This window comes from Crotalus tigris, unplaced genomic scaffold (genome assembly GCF_016545835.1).
Source record: "Crotalus tigris isolate CLP2741 ecotype Arizona unplaced genomic scaffold, ASM1654583v1 scf7180000018016.4438896, whole genome shotgun sequence".
Taxonomy (NCBI): domain Eukaryota; kingdom Metazoa; phylum Chordata; class Lepidosauria; order Squamata; family Viperidae; genus Crotalus; species Crotalus tigris.
The window spans coordinates 3,070,830-3,091,321 of record NW_024096778.1 but is presented as its reverse complement, the minus strand read 5'-3'; the positions used below and the strand labels follow the sequence as shown (position 1 = coordinate 3,091,321).

The window sequence follows — 20,492 nt, the reverse complement described above, 5'->3', positions numbered from 1 at the left end:
AAGGTAGAAAGTTCAATCCTAGGTAGCGACAGGTGTTTCTCTCTTAGGGCACAAAGAAAAAAATATCTAGTGCGAATTTTTTTTAGGTTTCAGGAAGGGCATCCAGCCAGCAAACACTAAGCTCCATCTAGTCACCCCAACTATACCTCAAATGGGGACTACAGAGTCATAAAAAGGGAGTTTTCTTTACTTTCTCTCCCAAGTTCCTTTCCTGCCAACAAGAACTAAGCAAACTTTGGGATCTGACAGCTCTTCTGAAAAGGGATGACAGGAGGGGGGAAAAGAGTGATAAAACCTGTTGCAGCCTCAAAATGCACCTTCTGCTCCTCAAGTCTGAAAGAGTGGCACTTACAGCAAGAAAAACCCGTAATATTTTTTTCTGCTTCCCTGCACCACACAAAAGTACTTGTATCGTTACACAAACAACTACAAACTCGGTTTTTAAAGAAGAAATTGAACTTTGATCACATGAAATCATATTGTCCACTCATTCTTTTCCATTGATAAAGCGAGCTTTTCCCTCCCACGACTGAAAGCTGAGGAAAGTGAAACAAGAGTTACTTTTAATGGCAAACAAAGCTATCACAAAAAAAAGAAGAAAGAAAAGAAACAACAACCTAGTTTTGCAATTTGGCCATACCACAAATGAACCAAAAATAATCCCTACGGTCTTCTAAGGAATGTTGACACTGTGTGAACAGAGGTCTGGAGTTGCAGGATCTCATGCGGAAATACTTTTTTCTTGTTTTCAGGAACTTATAGGCAACTAATCCAATTGATTGTCTGTTCTTTTGTACTAATGAATGGCTGCTGGGAAAAGAGTGAATATGATGGTTGCTGAAAATAAGAAACAGCACATCTAAAAATACTCAAGTTGGATGCCTTTTGACATCTGAAGGTGCTTTATTCCTCTTTAAAATCAGAACAAATTTTATCCTGAATACAGACAGCACAACCAGGTTTGGGGGAAGACTATTAGAGATTAATGGCTCCCCCCCAGCTTTAAATACATACATCTACCACTTATTTTCTGAATTCTCAACCAATTTACTTTTTGGCATTGTCGGAATTTCAATCGACTATAATATTGCATAGAGAACTCACAGAGGGCATCTCATTAGATCTTTGATTCCATTGTTTGGGGATTTATCATGGGATTTGTGGAAGTCACCTTGTGGCGAGATGGATGGCAAGCAAATTTAATAAATAAATATAAATAAATAAACTAACTGTAATACAGGCAGCCCTCAACTTATAACCAGTCGAGCCCAAAATGTCTCTTGCTAAGTGAGACAGTTGTTAAGTGAGTTTTGCCCCATTTCACAATGTTTCTTGCCATAGTTAAGTGACTCTCTGCAGTTGTCAAGTTAGTAACACAGTTAAATGAATCTGGCGTCCCCAGCTTCCCCACTGACTGCTTATCAGAAGGTTGCAAAAGAGAATCACATGACCCCAGGACAGGGCATCCTTCATAAATACATGCCTGTTGCCAAGCCTCTGAATGTTGATCGTCTTCATTCCGGGGTGTTTCTTCCATGTTCCTTTTCAAACGTATATATGAGCTCCGTAAGAAAGATACAGCTCTAAATGACGTAACTCCATCTCTTGCAATCTAACTCATTTAGGTGAAGATCACATAGTTGAGGGTCATTTGAGACCAGAAGCAACAGATACTGAAACCCAGACAAGGAGTGTGATATTTGTGAAAGTTGTTCAGGTCATTCTCAGTAGCTATATGTGGGAGGAAGGCCAGTTTTTTCCCCCTCAGGATTTAAGTACCCTTACCTACGCCTTTATTGCCTTGAGTTGAAACAGTTGACGTGTCAGGCTTATCTCTGGTTTCAAACAGAAACATCAGCATTCTGCGGAAGGCGGCTGCCCACATTATTTTAAAAATTCCATATTGATGCTTTCCTTGTCACTCCCAGTTTTCTATAGTGATTTGAACTCAAACACTTTAGGAAAGGATCACAGAATGCAGTAGCCATATGATGAACAGACAGGTCATTCACATTTAACATGTCACCCATGTAACAAATTTACACAGGAAGTGTGCCCAGATATTTTGCAAGCTGCCCCAAAACATGAGCAGCACCAACATGCCTATTTTATTTTATTTTATTTTACTTTTCATACTTCTTAACTGCCAATCTCCCTCAGAGAGTAGCTCTGGGAGATGTACAATTTAATCAGTAAAATTAAGCATTAAAAACAGAATAATTTAAGATTATTTTTTTAAAAAAATATAAAGCAACATTGTAAAATTTAACTCCTCAGTATGGTCTTATGTAAAGAAAAAGGACAAAAGTAAAATAGGCTGCATGATTTCCAACGTTTTAATCAGTTTTATTTTGCCTGTGTTGCAGTGTGTTGCTGTGGTAGGACAGTAGCACTTTTCTAACATCCATGGATTTTGGGTTGGGTTAAAAGGTGTTCCTCATCAATAAACCAAATCATCTTTGTTTAGTTACAGCAAAAATCTTTCCCAAATGAAAAGGGGCATGAGATTTCACCTATGTTGCTCAACAGATCCTTCTACAGATGTCTCCTTACTCTTCAAAGCATTTTATCTGAGGAATGAGAGACCAGCAATATCCCACTCATCTGCATAACTTTGGATCTAACCTGTTCTTCATCACTATTCTAAAACTATCAAAAATACATTTTCTTTGAGCAACTTGAAAATGTATGCTGGTGAATGTAGAAAAGACAAATCTCCCTGTGTTTACCTGATTTACTCTTCCAAAACGCCCGCTCTACATTAGAAGAGTCCCATTAATGATTTTGTGCCATTATAATTGATGAAGCCAAGCCCCCTTCCATTAATATGTTTGTTTCCTGTTATCCATCATTTATATTCAATATGTCTTTGTTTTTTCTTCCCCTGCACAAGGTAGTAGCTATAAGAGCTGGTAATAATCCAACAGTTAATCCAAGAGTTAATTCTCTTCCGATGTTTTTAAAGAAATCAGACTTGTTCTTGCACTAATGGTTGCTTCTTAATATTAAGGACGCTTATTTGTGACTATTATTTCTTGCACTATGATCATTATGATAAAAGCATAATATAGTTATACATTTATAGGTAGTCTTTGTGCAAGAGGCATACCATGCTTAGTTGCTCTGTTGTAGCCCAATGCTAACTTTATATTTCCTTGCTCTACATAGCAGGCTTTGCTTAATGAGGACAAAGTAGTTCAAAAAGTCACTTTACACATAAACTCTTCAAAACATCCAGGCTATTCCTTGTGACATTTTTACTGAGCATGCAAATATTATCAAGAAAGCCTTGCATATTATGTCAGCATGTTACTCTTAGGAGCTAAGCAAGTTACCGTTTTTTCAGGCTGTTTGTTCCTGTCAGGAGAGGTTCTGGCTGTCACATCTGCAGATAAATTGGTTAAAATGCAAGCTGAATACATTGTCTCTCTCTCTCTCCCCCCTCCCCCTCGCTCTCCCTGTGTGTGTTTGTATTTGGGCACTTCCAGTCAATGAGGACTCCTAACAACTATCTGGATTAGTCCCTGCAGATTTCTTGGCAAGATTTCTGAATTCTTGTTGAACTCTGATTTCTTGCTATTGCATTTTTCGTTGGGCTGAAAGAGATTGATTGGCCCAAAGTCACCCAGGTAGCTTTGTGTCTAGGGCAGGACTAGAACCCATGTTATTCTGGTGTGCAAATTGGTGCCTTTATCCACTACAATAAACTGGCTCTATGTCTCTATACTAGCTCCCTACTAACTGATTTTTCCTAATCAGATACTTATTTTCTTATGATAAGACAGGATCAGACTAACAAAAATTCTATCTTGATTTTAAAATGTTCAGTCAGAGCAAACTATGAAATTGTTTCCATTTATTTTTGGAATGGTTAAGCCACTGATATGGTGGCCAGAAAGGAATTTTGTACTTTTAAAAGATCTGGTTTGGGAGGATGCAGCACTAAAAGGTCCAAACAAATACATGTCTATGAAAAAATAGAGAGTTGCAGCCTTGAATCACCAGCTCTCTAGCTATTTGTTCAGTACCTGCACAGCAAAGAGCAAGTTTTAATCCATGTTTAATCTGGAATCTGCTTTTCTTTAGCTACTATGCTTGATCTCCCACAGAAATTCAGGAATTTCAAATAACTGCGTGGGAGAAATTGTGGCAGGTATAACTCTGCATGGCTAATTTTACAACCCAACTTTAAGAGGTCAAAGAGTTATTTGAGAATTACTTGCTCTTTCTCTGTCTAAAATAAAAACTGCTACGGTGACTCATCTGCTTTAGATAGGAGCCCAAACCTCTAATTAAGGAATAATTATCCAGTCTGAACTTTCTGCCCTTCGAAATTCCGAGGACGTTAAGTGTTAAGTTTATATGATCTGGCTTTAGTTTATTCCCCGAACCGTCAAGGAACAAAGAATTTCAAGATACTCACAGCATCAAAGGACTATTACATTACATTAAAAGCGACCTCCCAAAAAAGGTAATGGACTGGGGGCACTTTGAAATGTCTGATTGGTTAACATGGCAGTCAAGATCAACTGCAGGAATGCCAAGCACAGAAATGGCACCTTTGGGAGAAGTGGGTGTGCCAGTTCTAAAAAATCCCTTACAAAATGACACCGATCCCCAGATTAGTTTCTGCATGACTGGGGAAAAACTATCACATCCAGGACAGCGGACAGTGCCGATAGAAGAGAATATTTGTAGCTAAAGGTTGAACTGCTGGGTCCTTGGTGCTCTCCAAGCTTGGTAGTTTTCTTGCAGATGTTTCATTACCCAACTATATAATATCATCAGTGCTACGAGAAAGTGCATTCTGAGTTCAACTAGGGTGTCAAAAACACCTCTTACTTTTGAAGGAGATGTACTCAGATTTATCAGCACTTCTGCAAATATCCAAGGTGATGCTGAACTGAAAGAGAGGGTCCTGTATAAATAATGGATGGTAACAAAAATTTTGCTGTTGCTTCCTAGTTGTATATACAGATACAGGTAGAGTCCTCAGTTACTGATTGCCTCGTTCAATGACAGTTCAAACATATAATGGTGCTGAAACAGATTTACAATCTGTTCTCCAAGTTATGGCAGTTGCAATATCCCGTAGTCACATGATTGCCATCTGCAACCTTCACAACTGGCTTCCAACTGGCAAAGCCAATGGAGAAATCAGCAGGAAGTTTCAAGTTGTGGTCACGCTATGTGTTACAGACATTGCATTTAATGATTGCAAATGATTCAATGAACAACTGCAGTGAAACATATGTCATCGGTTGGGCATGGCCATGTGATATTTCACTGAACTGCAATGCTTAACAGTGGAGCTGCCAGTTCTAATTGGGGTTGCTCCTCTAATAAATTAATAAAAACTAGAATATCCTATCTCTGAGGGGCTCCTTCTATAGATTTGAAAACTATGTGCAAGGGGACATTTTTAGCCTCTTTTAAATTCAGAATGAGGACTTCCGGTGGTGACGTGGAGGTGGTGCAGGGGGAAGAGGACAGTTTCCGTCCTCTAACTCTGATTTTTTCAAGTTTGGAGACCCTTCGGGGCATAGAGAGTCTGGAGGGCTACGTGCAAAAAGGATGAACCCTTGGGGAGTAGTGAGGTGTGAGGCAGGCACCCACTACGAGGGAGGAAAACCCTTAAATCCAATTTGAAAACTCCTGCCTTCAACAGATGGCGGATCCGAGGCCTCAACTAACCACAAAGGATACAGAAGCAAGATATACTTAATGGACTATGTCAAAGAGTGAGTTAAAAGTTTATAAAAATATTCCAAAGTACTAGAAAGGTCTAAAAGATTTACCTATCTGTTGGTTCTGGTGTTGTAAGGAAGCTCAATAGAAGAAGGCATCCTCAACATAAGCGGTGACCCAGCGGGGAAGAGCTGTAATTTAGCATTAAAATAGTCAGAGGATTAACAGGAGTGACATAAAAGAAAGAAAAGTTTTGTGGTGCACTAGCACAGAACGAAAAAGGTGAGAAAGTGAGGTTGGAGGAGAAAGGAGGGAAGGAACGGCAAGAGGATGTGCTGTGGTGGCGAAATTGAAAGTGAGAAGAATGGTCGGAAGGAGAGAAGAACAATAGAGAGGCTGCGTACCAAACACAGAGAAGTAGTAGCAGAAAGGAGGAGAAAGTTTGAAAAGTGAAGAAATTGGTGAGAGGACATAATACAGAGGTGAAAGCAACAGGAAGAGATCGAAATTTGGAATTTTAGAGAGATTGGAGAAACAACGTGTTACAGAAGATCGGAGAAAGTGAGGTTGGGAAGAGAAAATGGCAATTTAAGAGAAATTGAGAAAGAGTGAACACGCTGTGGAAGATTGGAGAAAGTTGTTGGAAGAGAAAGTTGGAGACAGACCTGGTCGTGGAGAAGATCCGGAAAGCCAAGGAGATGACGAGAGGACGCAATTAAGTAACAAAAATGAGTGGAGCACAGTGAGGATCCGGAAGGTGAAGGAGACGGCAAGAGGATGTGCGAAAGTGAAAGGAAGAGATTGACGGTGGGAGATACAGGATCGGAGGGGAAATACTGAGCCCTAGAGAGACTGTGTCTTTGGTTAAGAGGGAAGAGAGAAAGTGAAGAGGACGGTGATGAGTGTGAGAGGAAGTGAAGGAGACAGTGAGAGGACGGGGCATGACGTTGAAGGTGAACGTGGAGAAGGTCCAGAAGTGAAAAGGAAAGCGAGGTTGGAAGAGAACGGAGAAGGTGAACCAGGAAGTGTGGAGAGTTTGGAAAGGGAAGGAGATGGTGAGAGGATTCGATTGGGCGGTGAGAGACAGGAACGGATACATGAACTAATGGACTAAAAGTTGATGATATAAGTTGGGTGAAAAGATTTGGAGTTTTAGAGAGAGTGGGTGTTAAATAATAAGAAGGAAACGAAGAGGACTAGGGAAGGAGAAAAGAGGACTAAAGTTAGAAGATTTGCTGATTAAACAAAGGGATATAAGGAATAAAAAATATATATATTTGATAAATAAGATATTAAGATGGCAACATTGAGAACGGGAAAAAAAACAATGTCAAGTTTAGTACTGACACCTTCATCTCCCCCTGGACAGAGAATAGAGGAAATGTTAGGGACAGAGAAGCAAAATGTACTACTAAATATGCAAAACATGCAGACAACACTATTAACTATCCAAGAAACAATGTTAAAGATGCAGGAGATAATGTCAAAAAATCATATTGAAATGAGAGGGGATATGAATAAATTAGATAATAAGACTGAAACAATACAACAAACAATTGAGAAAAACGAAGAGAGAATATTGATAGTAGAAGTAGGATTGGATAAAATAAGAAAAAAAGTTGACACTGTAGAAAAAAAATTGATGGAAACTAATAAAAAATTGGAAGAATCGATTACACATTTGGAGATGGATAGGGCAGCATTTTATTTAAGGTTTCAAAATGTGGTGAAGGATAAGGAAGATTTGGGCACGATTATGGTAGAGCTGATAGCAGAGGCTCTACAACGAAATAAACAAGAAATATTGCTAGAAATAGATGAGGTGTACCGAATTGACACAAATTATGCTTGAAGGAATAAACTACCATGTGAGATACACATAAGATTCACCAGAAAAAAAATTAGAGACCTAATATACAGGATTACAAGGGAAGATCCAATAATTTACAAAGGCATAGAAATCCAAATACTAAAACAAATTCCAAGGAAAGTGGGGAACAGAGAAGAGACTACAGATTTCTTAGTGTACATCTTATTAAAAAAAACCATCCCATTTAGATGGTTAATCCCTGAGGGAATGCTGATAACATGGCAGGAGAGAAGGGTTAAAATTGATAGCTTGGATAAGGCAAGAGAATTTTACAAACAATTAGAAGGGGAAGAAGAAGAGAATAGCAGTAGGGAAGAATTAGAATTCAAAAGTCAGGAAGATCAGCAACTAGAGTTAAAAGAAAGAGAGAAGGAGAGAGAAAGTAAGGAGGTAAGAAGACGAAAGAAAGAGGAACAGGTTCGAGAGCAAGACAAACCCAGAAGTAAAATAATGGATGGGAAGATTAGATTAGTATCAATCAACATTAACGGCCTAAATGCACCAGTTAAAAGAAAACAAATACTAACTTAATTAAACAAGGCGTAGACATAGTATGTTTACAAGAGGTACATATAAAGAAACTACACAGAAAATATTTGGAATTTCTGAAACTAGGAGAATTATATACATCACTAACGGAACAAAAACAGAGAAGAATAGCAGTCTATATCAGAAAAGGAATTAGAATCAATTTAAAATATCAAGATACAGAGGGAAGGGTATTAATACTAGAATTACAAATGGAACAGAAATCATGGTTACTGGTGACAATTTATGCTCCAAATGAAAACCAAAAAGAATTTTATAAAGATCTGCATGAAAAACTTATTGAAATTGGACAAAGAAATATTTGTATAATAGGAGATTATAATGCAATAGTGGATGTAAAAATGGACTATATTAGCAACATGAAAAATAAAAAGAAACAAAAAATACTACCAAAAACATTTTTTGGGATGGCGCAGGAATTCAATTTATTTGACCCATGGAGGAAACAGAACCCTATGAAAAAGGAATATATCTTTTTTTCAAATCCACACAAATTGTGGTCTAGGTTGGATATGGCATGGATGAATGGGAAAATAGGGCAAGAAGTGGAGACAATAGAAATAATGCCAAACATATGGGCAGATCATACCCCCCTGAAAATAGTGTGGACAGGTCATAAAAAAAATAAAGAGAAGGTGGACACTTAATACCCAAATTTTAAAGGAAAGAGAATTTATTGCAAGGATTAAAAAAGAAATGGAATTATTTTTCAAAGAGAACACTAAACAACAAACATCACTACAAATCATAGGGACACCGCCAAAGCATATCTCAGGGGTATAGCAATAGCATATACAACTAGGAAAAATAAGGTGAAAAGGCAGACACAAAATATACTTCTAGAAAAGATTAAAAAATTAGAATCCAAATTACAGCGGGAGCCACAAGATGAAATGATTAAAGAGGAAATGACTCTTGCCAAACATAAATTAAATATAATAGAACAAGAGGAACTGGCAAGAGAACTGAAAATAACTAAACAAAATTTTTTGGAACATGCAAAAAACCTGGGAGGTGGCTTATCTATAAATTAAAAAAAGAAAAGGAAAAAAGATTTATCCAGGAACTACAGGACAGAAATGGAGAGGTGCATTATAAAATAGAGTAAAAGAAAAAAAATAATTCAGAAATACTTTGAATCTCTATATAAAAAAGAGGAAACAGAGGAGGAGAATATAAAGCAATATTTAAAGGCCAATGGTCTTCCGGAATTAAAAGAAGGACAAAGAGAATTATTGAATAAAAAAATAACAGCAATGGAACTAAGAATGGCAGTACAAAAGCAAAAAAATAACAAAGCTCCGGGGCCAGATGGTCTACCTGGGGAAGTGTTTAAGGCTTTATATGAAGATTTGGAAATGATACTATTAGAGATATATAATGATGTATTGGAGAAAGCTAAATTACCAGACTCATGGACAGAAGCCAATACAACTCTTGTTCCAAAAGAAGATACAGATCCTAAACAAATAAAAAATTATAGACCAATCTTGCTGTTGAATTCGGACTACAAAATTTTTACTACAATAATGTTGGAACAACTAAAAATAATACTAAATCAAATACTATATTCAGATCAAAACAGTTTTCTACCCAATAGACAAATTAGGAACAATACGAGAATTGTACTAAATGTTTTGGAATATTAAGCACACCCCGAAAAATAGGCTGCATTAGTATTTTTAGATGCTCAGAAGGCATTCGACAACCTTAATTGGCAATTTATGTTCCAACAGTTAGAAAATATGAAATTTGGTGAGAAGTTTGAACAAATGATAAAGTTAATATACAGAATACAAAAAGCCGGAGTAATAATTAATGGGGAAACTACAGAGAAGATTGAAATTAACAAAGGAGTAAGACAGGGATGCCCAATATCACCTCTACTTTTTATTCTAACGTTAGAAGTGCTACTAACTCAAATCAGAAACAACAAAGAGATAAAAAGATTAAGGATTAAAACAGAAGAATACAAGATACAGGCATTTGCAGATGATTTGGTGTTTTTTTTATAGAGGAACCATTGGAAAGAAGTAATATTTTACTGAATGAAATAGAAAAATATGGAATGGTGGCGGGATTAAAAAACAACAAAGAAATGAATAAAATATTAGTTAAAAATTTAACTGAAAAACAAAAAAGGGGATTAGAAGAAAATTTGGGGTTGCAAACTGCAAAAAAGATTAAATATTTAGGAATTTGGTTCACCACAAGATGTTCCTCAATAAAAGAAGATAATTATAAAAAATGATATTACAAGTACAAAAAGATTTAGAGATTTGGAGGAAATTACAATTATCATTGCTAGAAAGGATTTCGGCGATTAAAATGAATGTTCTACCAAAATTGTTATACCTCTTTCAAACAGCTCCAATAAAATTGGGGAAAACTTTTTTTGATGAATTGAATAAAATGATTAATAAATTTATATGGCAAGGTAAAAAAACACGAATAAATATTAAAGCGTTACAGGATAGTAGAAGTAGACGTGGCCTTGGACTCCCAAAATGGAAAATTTACTATCAAGCAGCGGGATTGCTTTGGATTAGTGACTGGATAAACCTAGAAAACAAAAGAGTCTTAACAATTGAAGGTTATGATTTACAGGATGGATGGCATGCTTTCCTATGGGAAAAAGATAAGAAAACCCATACATATTTCCTCTGATAAGGGATGCATTAATTTGGATATGGGAAAAAATTAAAAAAAATATTATACAAAAATTCCAATTTGGATCTCACCAATGGAGGCGATGATCCATCCAAACACATTAGATAAAACAAAGATGATAAGGTACAAAGAATTATTAGACAATCAAGGGAAGCTAAGATCAAGAGATGAATTAAAAGAACAGGGAATAACTATTGATTGGTGGCCATATACACAGATAAAATCAAAATATAATAAGGATATGGAGGAGTATGGGATATGTCGGACATTACAACAATTGGATAAAATATTGACAAATAAGGGAGAAAAATTCTTAAGAAAAACTTATAAACTCCTATTAGAAATTGATTTGGAAGAAGAAATAGTAAAGGGCCCGATGATAGCATGGGCACAAAACATAGGTAGAAATATAGGATTAGAGGAATGGGAAAGAACATGGAACATAAATTACAAATTAACATTGTCAATTGCATACAAGGAAAACCAATACAAAATGTTCTACAGTTGGCATTTAGCACCGGCGAGATCGGCTAAAATATACAAAAATATGAATCCGGATTGTTGGAAATGTAAAAACAAAGAAGGAACATTTTATCATATATGGTGGCAATGCCCCAAAGCAAAGACCTATTGGAAGCAGATAAGAAGATGGTTACAGGAAATAACAAAACAGCAAATTGAATTCAAACCTGAAATATTTTTATTAGGCATAATTAACCCAAAAATAGAGAAACGACTCCAATACATCATTATACATAACCGCAGCACGCATTGCATATGCACAGTGTTGGAAAAGGGAGAACATACCAACAAATGCAATGATTGTATGTAAGATATTAGACTGTGCTGAGATGAACAAACTTTCCTTAGAAATAAAAGACAAAGAAGCTACAGAATTTTACGAGGTATGGGACATGTATTATAACTGGCTTGAATTGCGGACTAGAAATGTATGAGGAGTAATGTACATAAATGTAAATAAACTTAAGAGATATAGGACATAGTATTGTTAAGGGAAAAGAAAAAATGTATTGTGTATTATGTTTGTTTGTAAAAAAAAAGGAAAAATAAAAATTTAAAAAATAAAATAAAATAAATTCAGAGCCTGAAAAGAAAGTTGAATTAATTCTTGATCTGGTTGGATTTTCAGAACCAGAGCTGAATGGCCGTAACATGTTTAGTAGTTTGAGGAATCTTATATGTTTCATTCTAAATGCCTAAGTCATCTTAGACCTCTAAATGGGATTTAAATTAAGATTCTGCAAGTGCATTGAGTAAATTCCAGGGAGCAATCACAGAGACAGAGTTCTGAACTTTTTGCCTTAGATCAGTGGTTCTCAACCTGTGGGTCGGGACCCCATTTGGGGTCGAACCACCATTTCACGGGGGTCGCCAAACAACGCAGTCCGCCATTTCTCCCCCCCCCCTTTTCCTTAGCTGTGCTACTCCCTTTTATTCTGTTGGCTTTTGAAAGCCAATAAAATAGACTCTCTTGAATAGAGTCTAATTCTATTGGCTTTCAAAAGCCAATAGGAATGGTCCAGGCTGTCTCTGCCCTGCCGAGCCCGCCAAAAGTCCCATTCTGCAAACGGTGCTGCACCATTTGAGTAGTCCTCGACTTACGACCGCTTGAGTAGTCCTCGACTTACAACCGGTTGGGGGTCGCGGCATTAAAAAGGTTGAGAACCACTGCTTTGGATGGAATTGAGCCACTTTTTGGTAAATGCTATTAGTCTTGTATCAACTGCTTCCTTATGTCTTTAAAGTCATGAAAAAGAAGACTTTTATTGCCTAGGTTTTTACTGAATCTATTTCATTTGTCTCTGGACCTGGACACTATGTTACATCGTGCTCCTTTTTAAAGGAAAGTTGCATGAAAAGGGCAAATTACAAATATATAAGGCCAATAAACATAAAGTAATATTCAAGAGTATTCGTGGACTATCCTGTTCCATGCACTGAAGTTGTCAATGTGAGCTGAGATTCTAAGTTTTAATAAAGGCAAAAATAAAGGTTTCTCTTGTCCGGTTGTGTCCAGCTGCAGAGGTGTGTGCTCATTTCCGTTTCTTGGCCGAGAAAGTGTTGTCCGAATACATTTTCATGGTCATTTGGCTGCATGGCTATACCCCTTCCCACCAAAGTGATAGCTGGCTGATCTACTCGCATCTCCATGCTTTCAAACTGCTAGGTAGGCAGGAACTGGGGAAGGAACGGGAGCTCTCCCTCTTGCGCAGCCCTTGGGTCTTGAACCCCGGCTGCCAGCTTTCCAGCTGACAAGCTTAATATCTTTAACCGCTGAGCTTGTCAGCTGGAAATGCAAGCCATTACTAACATTATGCTCATAGTCTGGGCTGTTTTGCTGAGCTTTGGTGTATGTGTGTCTCTTTATGTACATTGTGTGTTTGTTAAATCACAGGTTTGTTAAATTGTGAAGTCTGAATATTAGACATTTTGTCCTTCTTGCTATTCCCGATTTACAGTGATCCAATGAAAAGTTTTGAAGGGGGCTCTTATGTTCCAAACTTGAAAACAAAAACACCGTTTATGTTCCCTGTTGGGCATATCCCTGGGAAAAACTCCTTAAGAAAGAGATCACACTGAAGCAAAAGGATTCTCCTTCTCTTTCTTCCCCTTGCTTTTTCCAATAAGCATGTTAAACAAAGCCTTTTTTTGACTCTCTTTTGACCACATCATTCCTCTTATGATTTCTGACATGGGAAATCCTGCAAGAAAAGCTGGCTTAAACATAAAAAGTAATGGTAAATCTAAAATATTATTCCATAATATTTTGAGGGAGCAGATATATGAAATTGCTGCAGTCTGGAAAACACAGAAAACACATTGAAGTTTGTTTTCTTTATCTGTAATTATTTAGGAATGGTAAATCTAAGAACAATAAAGACTAAGATTAAATAATAGATTTTGAATACTTCAGAACAGTAGGTATTTAGGATCCTGATTAATTTATTTTACAAAATAAGAAACAAAATGGCATGATTTTTAAGCATTTGTGCCTTTCATCAATTATAATTAAGCAAAATTATACTGAATAGTTGTTTCACTATTGAAAACCTGGTTCAGCATATTTGTATTATTATGCCAAGACAGTAAATAGCAAACCATAACCAAGCAAGTGATTAATATTTAATGTCTTTTAAAAATGTACATACAGGGTTTAGTTTAAACCATGAAGAAATTAAAGCTCACAAATTATATGAAAAATGGAAAAAGTTTCTTTCTTTCACTGTTATTTTGAATTAGAAGTCTCAGGACATATTTTGTATTGTTGATCTGGCCGGACCTATTGTTCTCTATCCAACTGGGTTGAGAATAGTATATGTGGGCAGATACTAAACTGAATAAACAAAACTTGGAAATGGAATACATATTTCTTCCACTATTTTATGAATGTAATAGTTACACACCATCTGCCTTCCAGTCATACTGCATTCACATTTGATGTGGGAGGGATTTGCTCTAATGACCAGACCTGTACTTAGTTCTATTGTCTTTAAGTAACACTTCATACACCAACAGGTATGTTTCAGGTATTAGTTCCATATTAACAAGTATTTGTAACTTTAGATTTCCATGAGACCTATGACACATTTATCAGTTTGTTTATGATTTGTCAATAATCTAAAGAAACAAAAATCATTAATAAACTTAAAATTCAAGACTAACAAAAACAAAGTTAAATGCCATTTAAATGACATCACAGCTCCATAGCATATACTCCAAAAAATAGTTCTCTTTAATTTTTCCTTCATAAAATTAGCTCTTGTGTCTATGTACAAATGAATTTAACTGTAAACCAGTCAGATCTTCAGAAATTCCAAATCCTGGTTTATATTATTTCTCTCTTCAATATTGGCAAAGGTGAACTTTTCCGAGAATAATGGCATTTTCACAGTTTTACATTGCAAGCTTTAACCTTCAGGACTGCAGGCTGTCAGCCGTAATAGAGCGATGGCTCATCATCACTTATATCTGAATCATCTTCGTCCATTTCACCTTCAATGACTGATTTTTTTCCTTTGCAGCATGACACAATTAATCCAATCAAGAAAACCTGTGAATTTACATCAACACACTGTATTACTGGAGGTCAGATGAAGGATGCAACAGATTTAGGTGAGGCAATATTGCCATGATGCACAAAACTGTAGGTATAGTTATCCTAGAACAGTGATGGCAAACCTTTTAGAGACCGAGTGCCCAAAGTGCAACCCAAAACCCACTTATGTATCATTGGGTGCCGGGTGGGTGTGGCCCATTGGGTGGGCATGGCTGCGGTGGTAAAGGCAGACTGGGTGGGACTAAAAAATTCAATCAATCAATTCCAACTTTGCGAGATCTTTTTTTTCCCGCGAGAAGTTGAAATTAATTGATTGATTGAACCTTTTTTTTTTTTGTAGATGGCAGTGGAGGCCTAAAGCGAAAAGATTTTATAAAACCCAGGTGAAGGCCTAGGACTGGGGCAACATGCCCGCAGAGAGGACTCTGCGTGCCATCTGTGGCACGCGTGCCATAGGTTCACCACCACGGTCCTAGAACATTAGATTGTATTTATAATCGTCTTCAAATAAGATTACTTACTCCAATAAAAGCCCAATTGCCAAAGTAATATGCAGCACTGAAGAACCAAAATTTGTGCAGAAACAGATATGTCCGAGTAACAGTGCATTGATCTGGAGGGGGATAAAAAAAGAAGCAGCTAAGAATTGCTCTTAAATGTTAGGAAACGGATTTTAAAAGGTCATGATTCTTCCAAGTATACATGGATTCTCTTTACAACTGAAATTACTGCCAATATATATATACCCACACACACTTACCAAATATCATTCATTTTTCAATCTGAACGGATGAGAAAGGATTCATAAACACAATTTGTCAGTTTCAGAAATCAAATTTACTATTCAATCTTTGAAATCTAATAAGGCACCTAGAAAAGATTTTTTTTTACTGCCTAATCTTTTCAAGACATACATTGATTGGTGGGTCCCATTATTAGCAGAGCTATTGTCCCATATAAATTGCATCCCAGTCAGATGAGAAGTCGCCATCATAACCCTCATATATAAAAAGGGAGGCAAGGGCGGTCCAAAAAATTATAGACTGAGAAGCTTTACTGAAATTCAGTCTAAAATGTATACAAAACATCCTTTGAGTAAAATAGAAGACAGAGAAATAGGAAAAAAAGTGGAGGAGCAAGCTGGATTCAGACTAGAGCACATCACAATAGATAATTGTTTTATTTGACATAACAGAACAACTAACTAATGGCAAGAAAACTTTTAACAACCTTATAGATATCAGTGTGGCTTTTGATTCTATAAACAAAAATATTCCGGGGAAGAAACTGCCTAACTTAAATATGGGAACCCAGACTCTTTACTCAAACACCCATTTGAAAGTCTGCATGGGTGTAAATGGTCCTCTAAGAATACACTTACCCATAATAGTGTCAGGCAGGGATTGTATTTTAGCCTGAATGTTTTTTAACATCTATGTCCATGATATTCCAGGATTCTGTATGCTTCACACACTCTCATATGCCAAAGATCCATGACAAATTTATTAATACCGTTTTATATTCTGACAATTTGGCACTTTCAATAGGGTTAATTAGTATACCGCTGCTTCGCAAGACAGTTTGTCAAAATCTACATTACACTTTTTTTTTTCAAAACAGCATGTCTTGCAATTTAAATATCTGGAATCAGTATATGCTATAGAAGCCTACTCTTTATTCTCAGAAGAATGGGTATGTGAGTGCATGTTAAGGAAAAAAATGGACATTGTTGGCAAACTGCAGTAAGGCTTAGCCACATCCTACAAGCAAGGCCTTGTTCTTCTGCCATTTCATTTAGGAGGATAGTATCAGTAGAATCAACTTACTTCACTGACCCTACTTTCTTAGTCCTCCAGATGAATTTAGAATGTAGTTTATAAATGCTAAGTGAGAAATAAGTACATAAATACACATTTGTTCTCCAACGCACAGATCTACAGTACAAGTTTAATAGTTAAGATTGCCATTTTATCATTTAAATATCAGAACTTCTTATACATGGCATGAACTGCTCTTTTCCAATATTGGAACTTGTTGAAACCCCAGAGCCAGATCTTTTCTCTTCCGGGAACTGAACTTACAGACTACTGAACTTTAAATTACCATATGCAGTGCATTAGCTTTAGGAGCTATCCAGGTCCTGGTGCTTACCAGTGTGGCAGGAAGGGATATGCAGAATCTATCACAATGGCACATATACGAGAGAACACCTATCTGACCTTGACAAATATAAATCACCGTGACCCGACAGATTACATCCCAGAGTTCTGAAGGAGAGCTGGCAGATGTTATCTCAGAACCTCTGCACCATATCTTTCCAAAAGACATACCACCTCAAATCACTCATTTGCTTTCACTTCTGTAAGCCAGCCCTGATCTCCAGAATTAGCACTAGATTCAGCCACCTGCATCATCTACAATCTATTTTCATAAAATCACAGAGTTGGAACGTATCTTAAGAGATCAACTAGTCTAAACCCCTGATTATGTTAACAATCTTTTCCTATTATACCTTAATACTACCTTCACTGAATTAATTTCCACTCAAAACAAATGAGTTGCTGCAGCCTCGGCTTTTTCCATAGCATCTTGCTGGTCAGTCCAGGCACAGCCAGTCCTCATTTAGCAACTGCTTTGTTTAGCGAGTGTGTGCAGTTACGACACAGTAACAAACTTCACAGGTCTATACAGGTAGGTCTCAACTTACAGTCAAAACTGGGACCAGAATTAAGTAAATTCAACTTCCCCCATTCCCAATGCTTATCAGAAGCTGGCTGGGAAGGTTGTAAATGGTGGTCACATGACCACAGGAAATGGCAAATGTTGTAAATACATGGTAGTTGTCAAGTGCCTCAGTTTTGATTATGTGATGGTGGGGATGCTGTGATTGTTATAAATACAAGGACTAGTTGTAGGTCACTTTTTCCAGTGCTGTTGTAACTTCAAATGGTCACTAAATGGTCACAACCACTAAAGAATAGTTGTAAGATAATAACTACTTGTAAAGCAAAGGAAAGCTAAATTATAAGCACAATCATAGTTTCATTTTAGCAATTGCTTCACTTAACAATTGAGTTGCTGGTTACAAATAAGGATTATTTTATTTAGTACCCTTTTGTTTCAAGCAAATTCTACCTGATTTTTTAATGCTTTAAAATACATCCTCTATCTGGGAAAAAGAAAAAATGTTTGCCTTAGTATCAACAAAGCAAATCAACAGCAAGTTGCTTTGAGTTGATTGATGTTGTTATGAGTGCACACAACAATACTAAGAAAGCACAGCCCTTCTGAACCTTCAATATGCTCTGTTAAATGAGAACCATAACCCAGAAATCCAAATTAGAATGACTGAACTAAGATCACTAACAGAGTGTTGAGAATTGGAATATGCATTCTCTATGATTTCTATGGATTACACAGAAATTTTTAATTACGTTTTCAAGTACCATTCAGGAAAGAAAAATAAACTACTTTAAAAACCCAACAGAAGACAAAAGAGAAACTTCCTTTAATTTAGCCTGTGATCATTCCCTCTTGTGCATCTTATGGCAATTCACAGAATCAAAGAAGGCAAGAGTGGGATGTTCCTCTGGGGTCGTCAAGTCCAACACCTTGTCCAGTGCAAGAATCTCCATCATGGCATCTCCACCAGATGGTTTTCAAATTCTGTTTAAACACTTCCAGCGAAGGACAGACCACCACTCCTAAAGCAGTTTGTTCCTTTGTTGAAAAGTTACTTTAAGAATATTTCCTGATTTTCGACATCTCCTGCCTTGTAATTTAAAGCCATTGTTTCTTACCCTGTCTTTTGCAACAATTCTGAACACTTCTGCACACAACAGCACTTCAGATATTTGAAGACAAGCTATTATGTGTCCCCACAGGCTAAACATAGTCAACAACACTTCACAAATGTTTACTCTCAGGTCCTTAATCTCTGCTGCTCTCTTCTGGACCCATTCTTCTATGGCTCTTCTATACTTTGATAATGGCTTCTCTCCAGCCTGTTTTACTTTTTTGTGTGTGTCTGACAGACCCTGAAAGCCACCTCCATAAAACAAACATCTACAGTGTCCACTCCCACGACCAAGTACTTTGCAAATTAAGTTGCTGACAACATTAAACACTTACGTTGACCAGAAACCTACATGTTTCAGAAAGAAATCTGTCATAGTACAATACCACTTCAGTTCTTTTTCTTTTCCTACCAATTAGCCAAGAAGAAATTCAGCTTGATTATCTTTCACCTTCACTAAAACAACGAAGAGCCAAAAGAGGAGCAAGAAACTGTTGTCATGGGGATATAGCGCACCCACACTACTGATGCAATGGGAGTGTCCTGTAAAGCTTGACAAAAATAATCTAAGGTCTTCTGTTCCTTATTCATACCAAGATAGGCGTATTTAAAGTAACATTTAGCTTTAACACCTGCTACAGATAATATACAACATAGACAGGGCAAAAAATGTCTATTCTATTCTCTCAAGAGAATATCTCAGATGAGTAAGTAAAGTGCAGATGTTTTTCCAGAGAAGATGGATTTAGGGAAAGCAAAAACCTATCCTGAATTTGACTAGCAAATTCAGCAAGATCCAAAGAAAAAACTGGAGAGCCATTAATAGTTTATCAAGCAAGGTTTGTCTAAAAATAATCTCAATGAATCTAAAGTTAAAGAACAAATTCAAGAGGCTAATTATTTATGTGCTATTTTATTTTAAATCATAGGATAAAATTACAAAGAATCACAAATGAATGCTGCTAAGTACCTTGTTTTTAGAAACATCTTAAAATCAGTTTTCAGTACTAAAGGTGCCATACCAAACATCTTTCAAGAATCATTTGTAAAAAAGGTTGAATCTCCTCCAAGTTAGTTTCTAGCTAGTTTGGATTATGTTTAAGCCCAAACAAGGATGACTAGATGCTGATATTTGTAAGACTATTCTTAAAGACAGGAAGTTCTTACATTGATCCAAAGCCATGAAAATATTGCATCAAAATATGTTTTTGATTCCCTTACTTCAGTGATGAGGCAAGCTGGAAATGTGCTGCAGAAATACCATGTACCATGTTAATCTTGAAACACACAATTAATAGCTAAAGGTGATTTTTTTCCTTTAATAACCTCAGACCAACTAACATGGAATATATGAAGATATCAATGTATTTTTATATTTCACAACGTATTATCTGAATTTCTACGTACCAAATAACTTTAAGTTAATAATAATAATAATAATAATAATAATAATGATGATGATGATGATGATGATGATGATGATGTTGGAAGGGACCTTGGAGGTCATCGAGCCCAACACCCTGCTCAGGCAGGAAACACTACACCATTTCAGACAAATGGCTGTCCAGTCTCTTCTTAAAAACTTCCAGTGTTGGAGCATTCAACGCTTCTGGAGGCAGGTTGTTCCATTGGTTAACTGTTCTAACCAATATAGTTAATACTGGTTAGAACTAATTAATATAGTATAGGTAGTCCTCAGTTACCAATGGTAATTTGAACGGGGAATGCCATTACTAAGCAGCCAGGTTGTAAGGGGCAACATCATGTGATTGCACTAAGCTACAACAGCCATTCCGGCAGCCCCAGTAGCTGCTATAAAGCAAATCCTGCCCAGTTCCAGT

The 20,492-nt window shown here is 36.7% G+C and overlaps 1 protein-coding gene and 1 non-coding gene across 2 annotated transcripts in view; both read right to left on the bottom strand.

Annotated features, from left to right (window-relative positions):
- Positions 1 to 13,723: 13,723 nt before the first annotated feature.
- LMBRD1 (LMBR1 domain containing 1) overlaps positions 13,724 to 20,492 on the bottom strand; it is a 72,074-nt gene continuing 65,305 nt past the window's right edge. Inside the window, exons 15-16 of the mRNA XM_039346722.1 lie at positions 15,377 to 15,468; positions 13,724 to 14,849 (exon numbers count right to left, since the gene is read on the bottom strand). Coding sequence (XP_039202656.1) covers positions 14,730 to 14,849; positions 15,377 to 15,468 — 212 coding nt within the window. The 3' untranslated portion in view covers positions 13,724 to 14,729. The remainder of the gene's footprint in view (positions 14,850 to 15,376; positions 15,469 to 20,492) is intronic.
- Positions 16,580 to 16,711, bottom strand: LOC120309457. Its single transcript, XR_005557084.1, has one exon.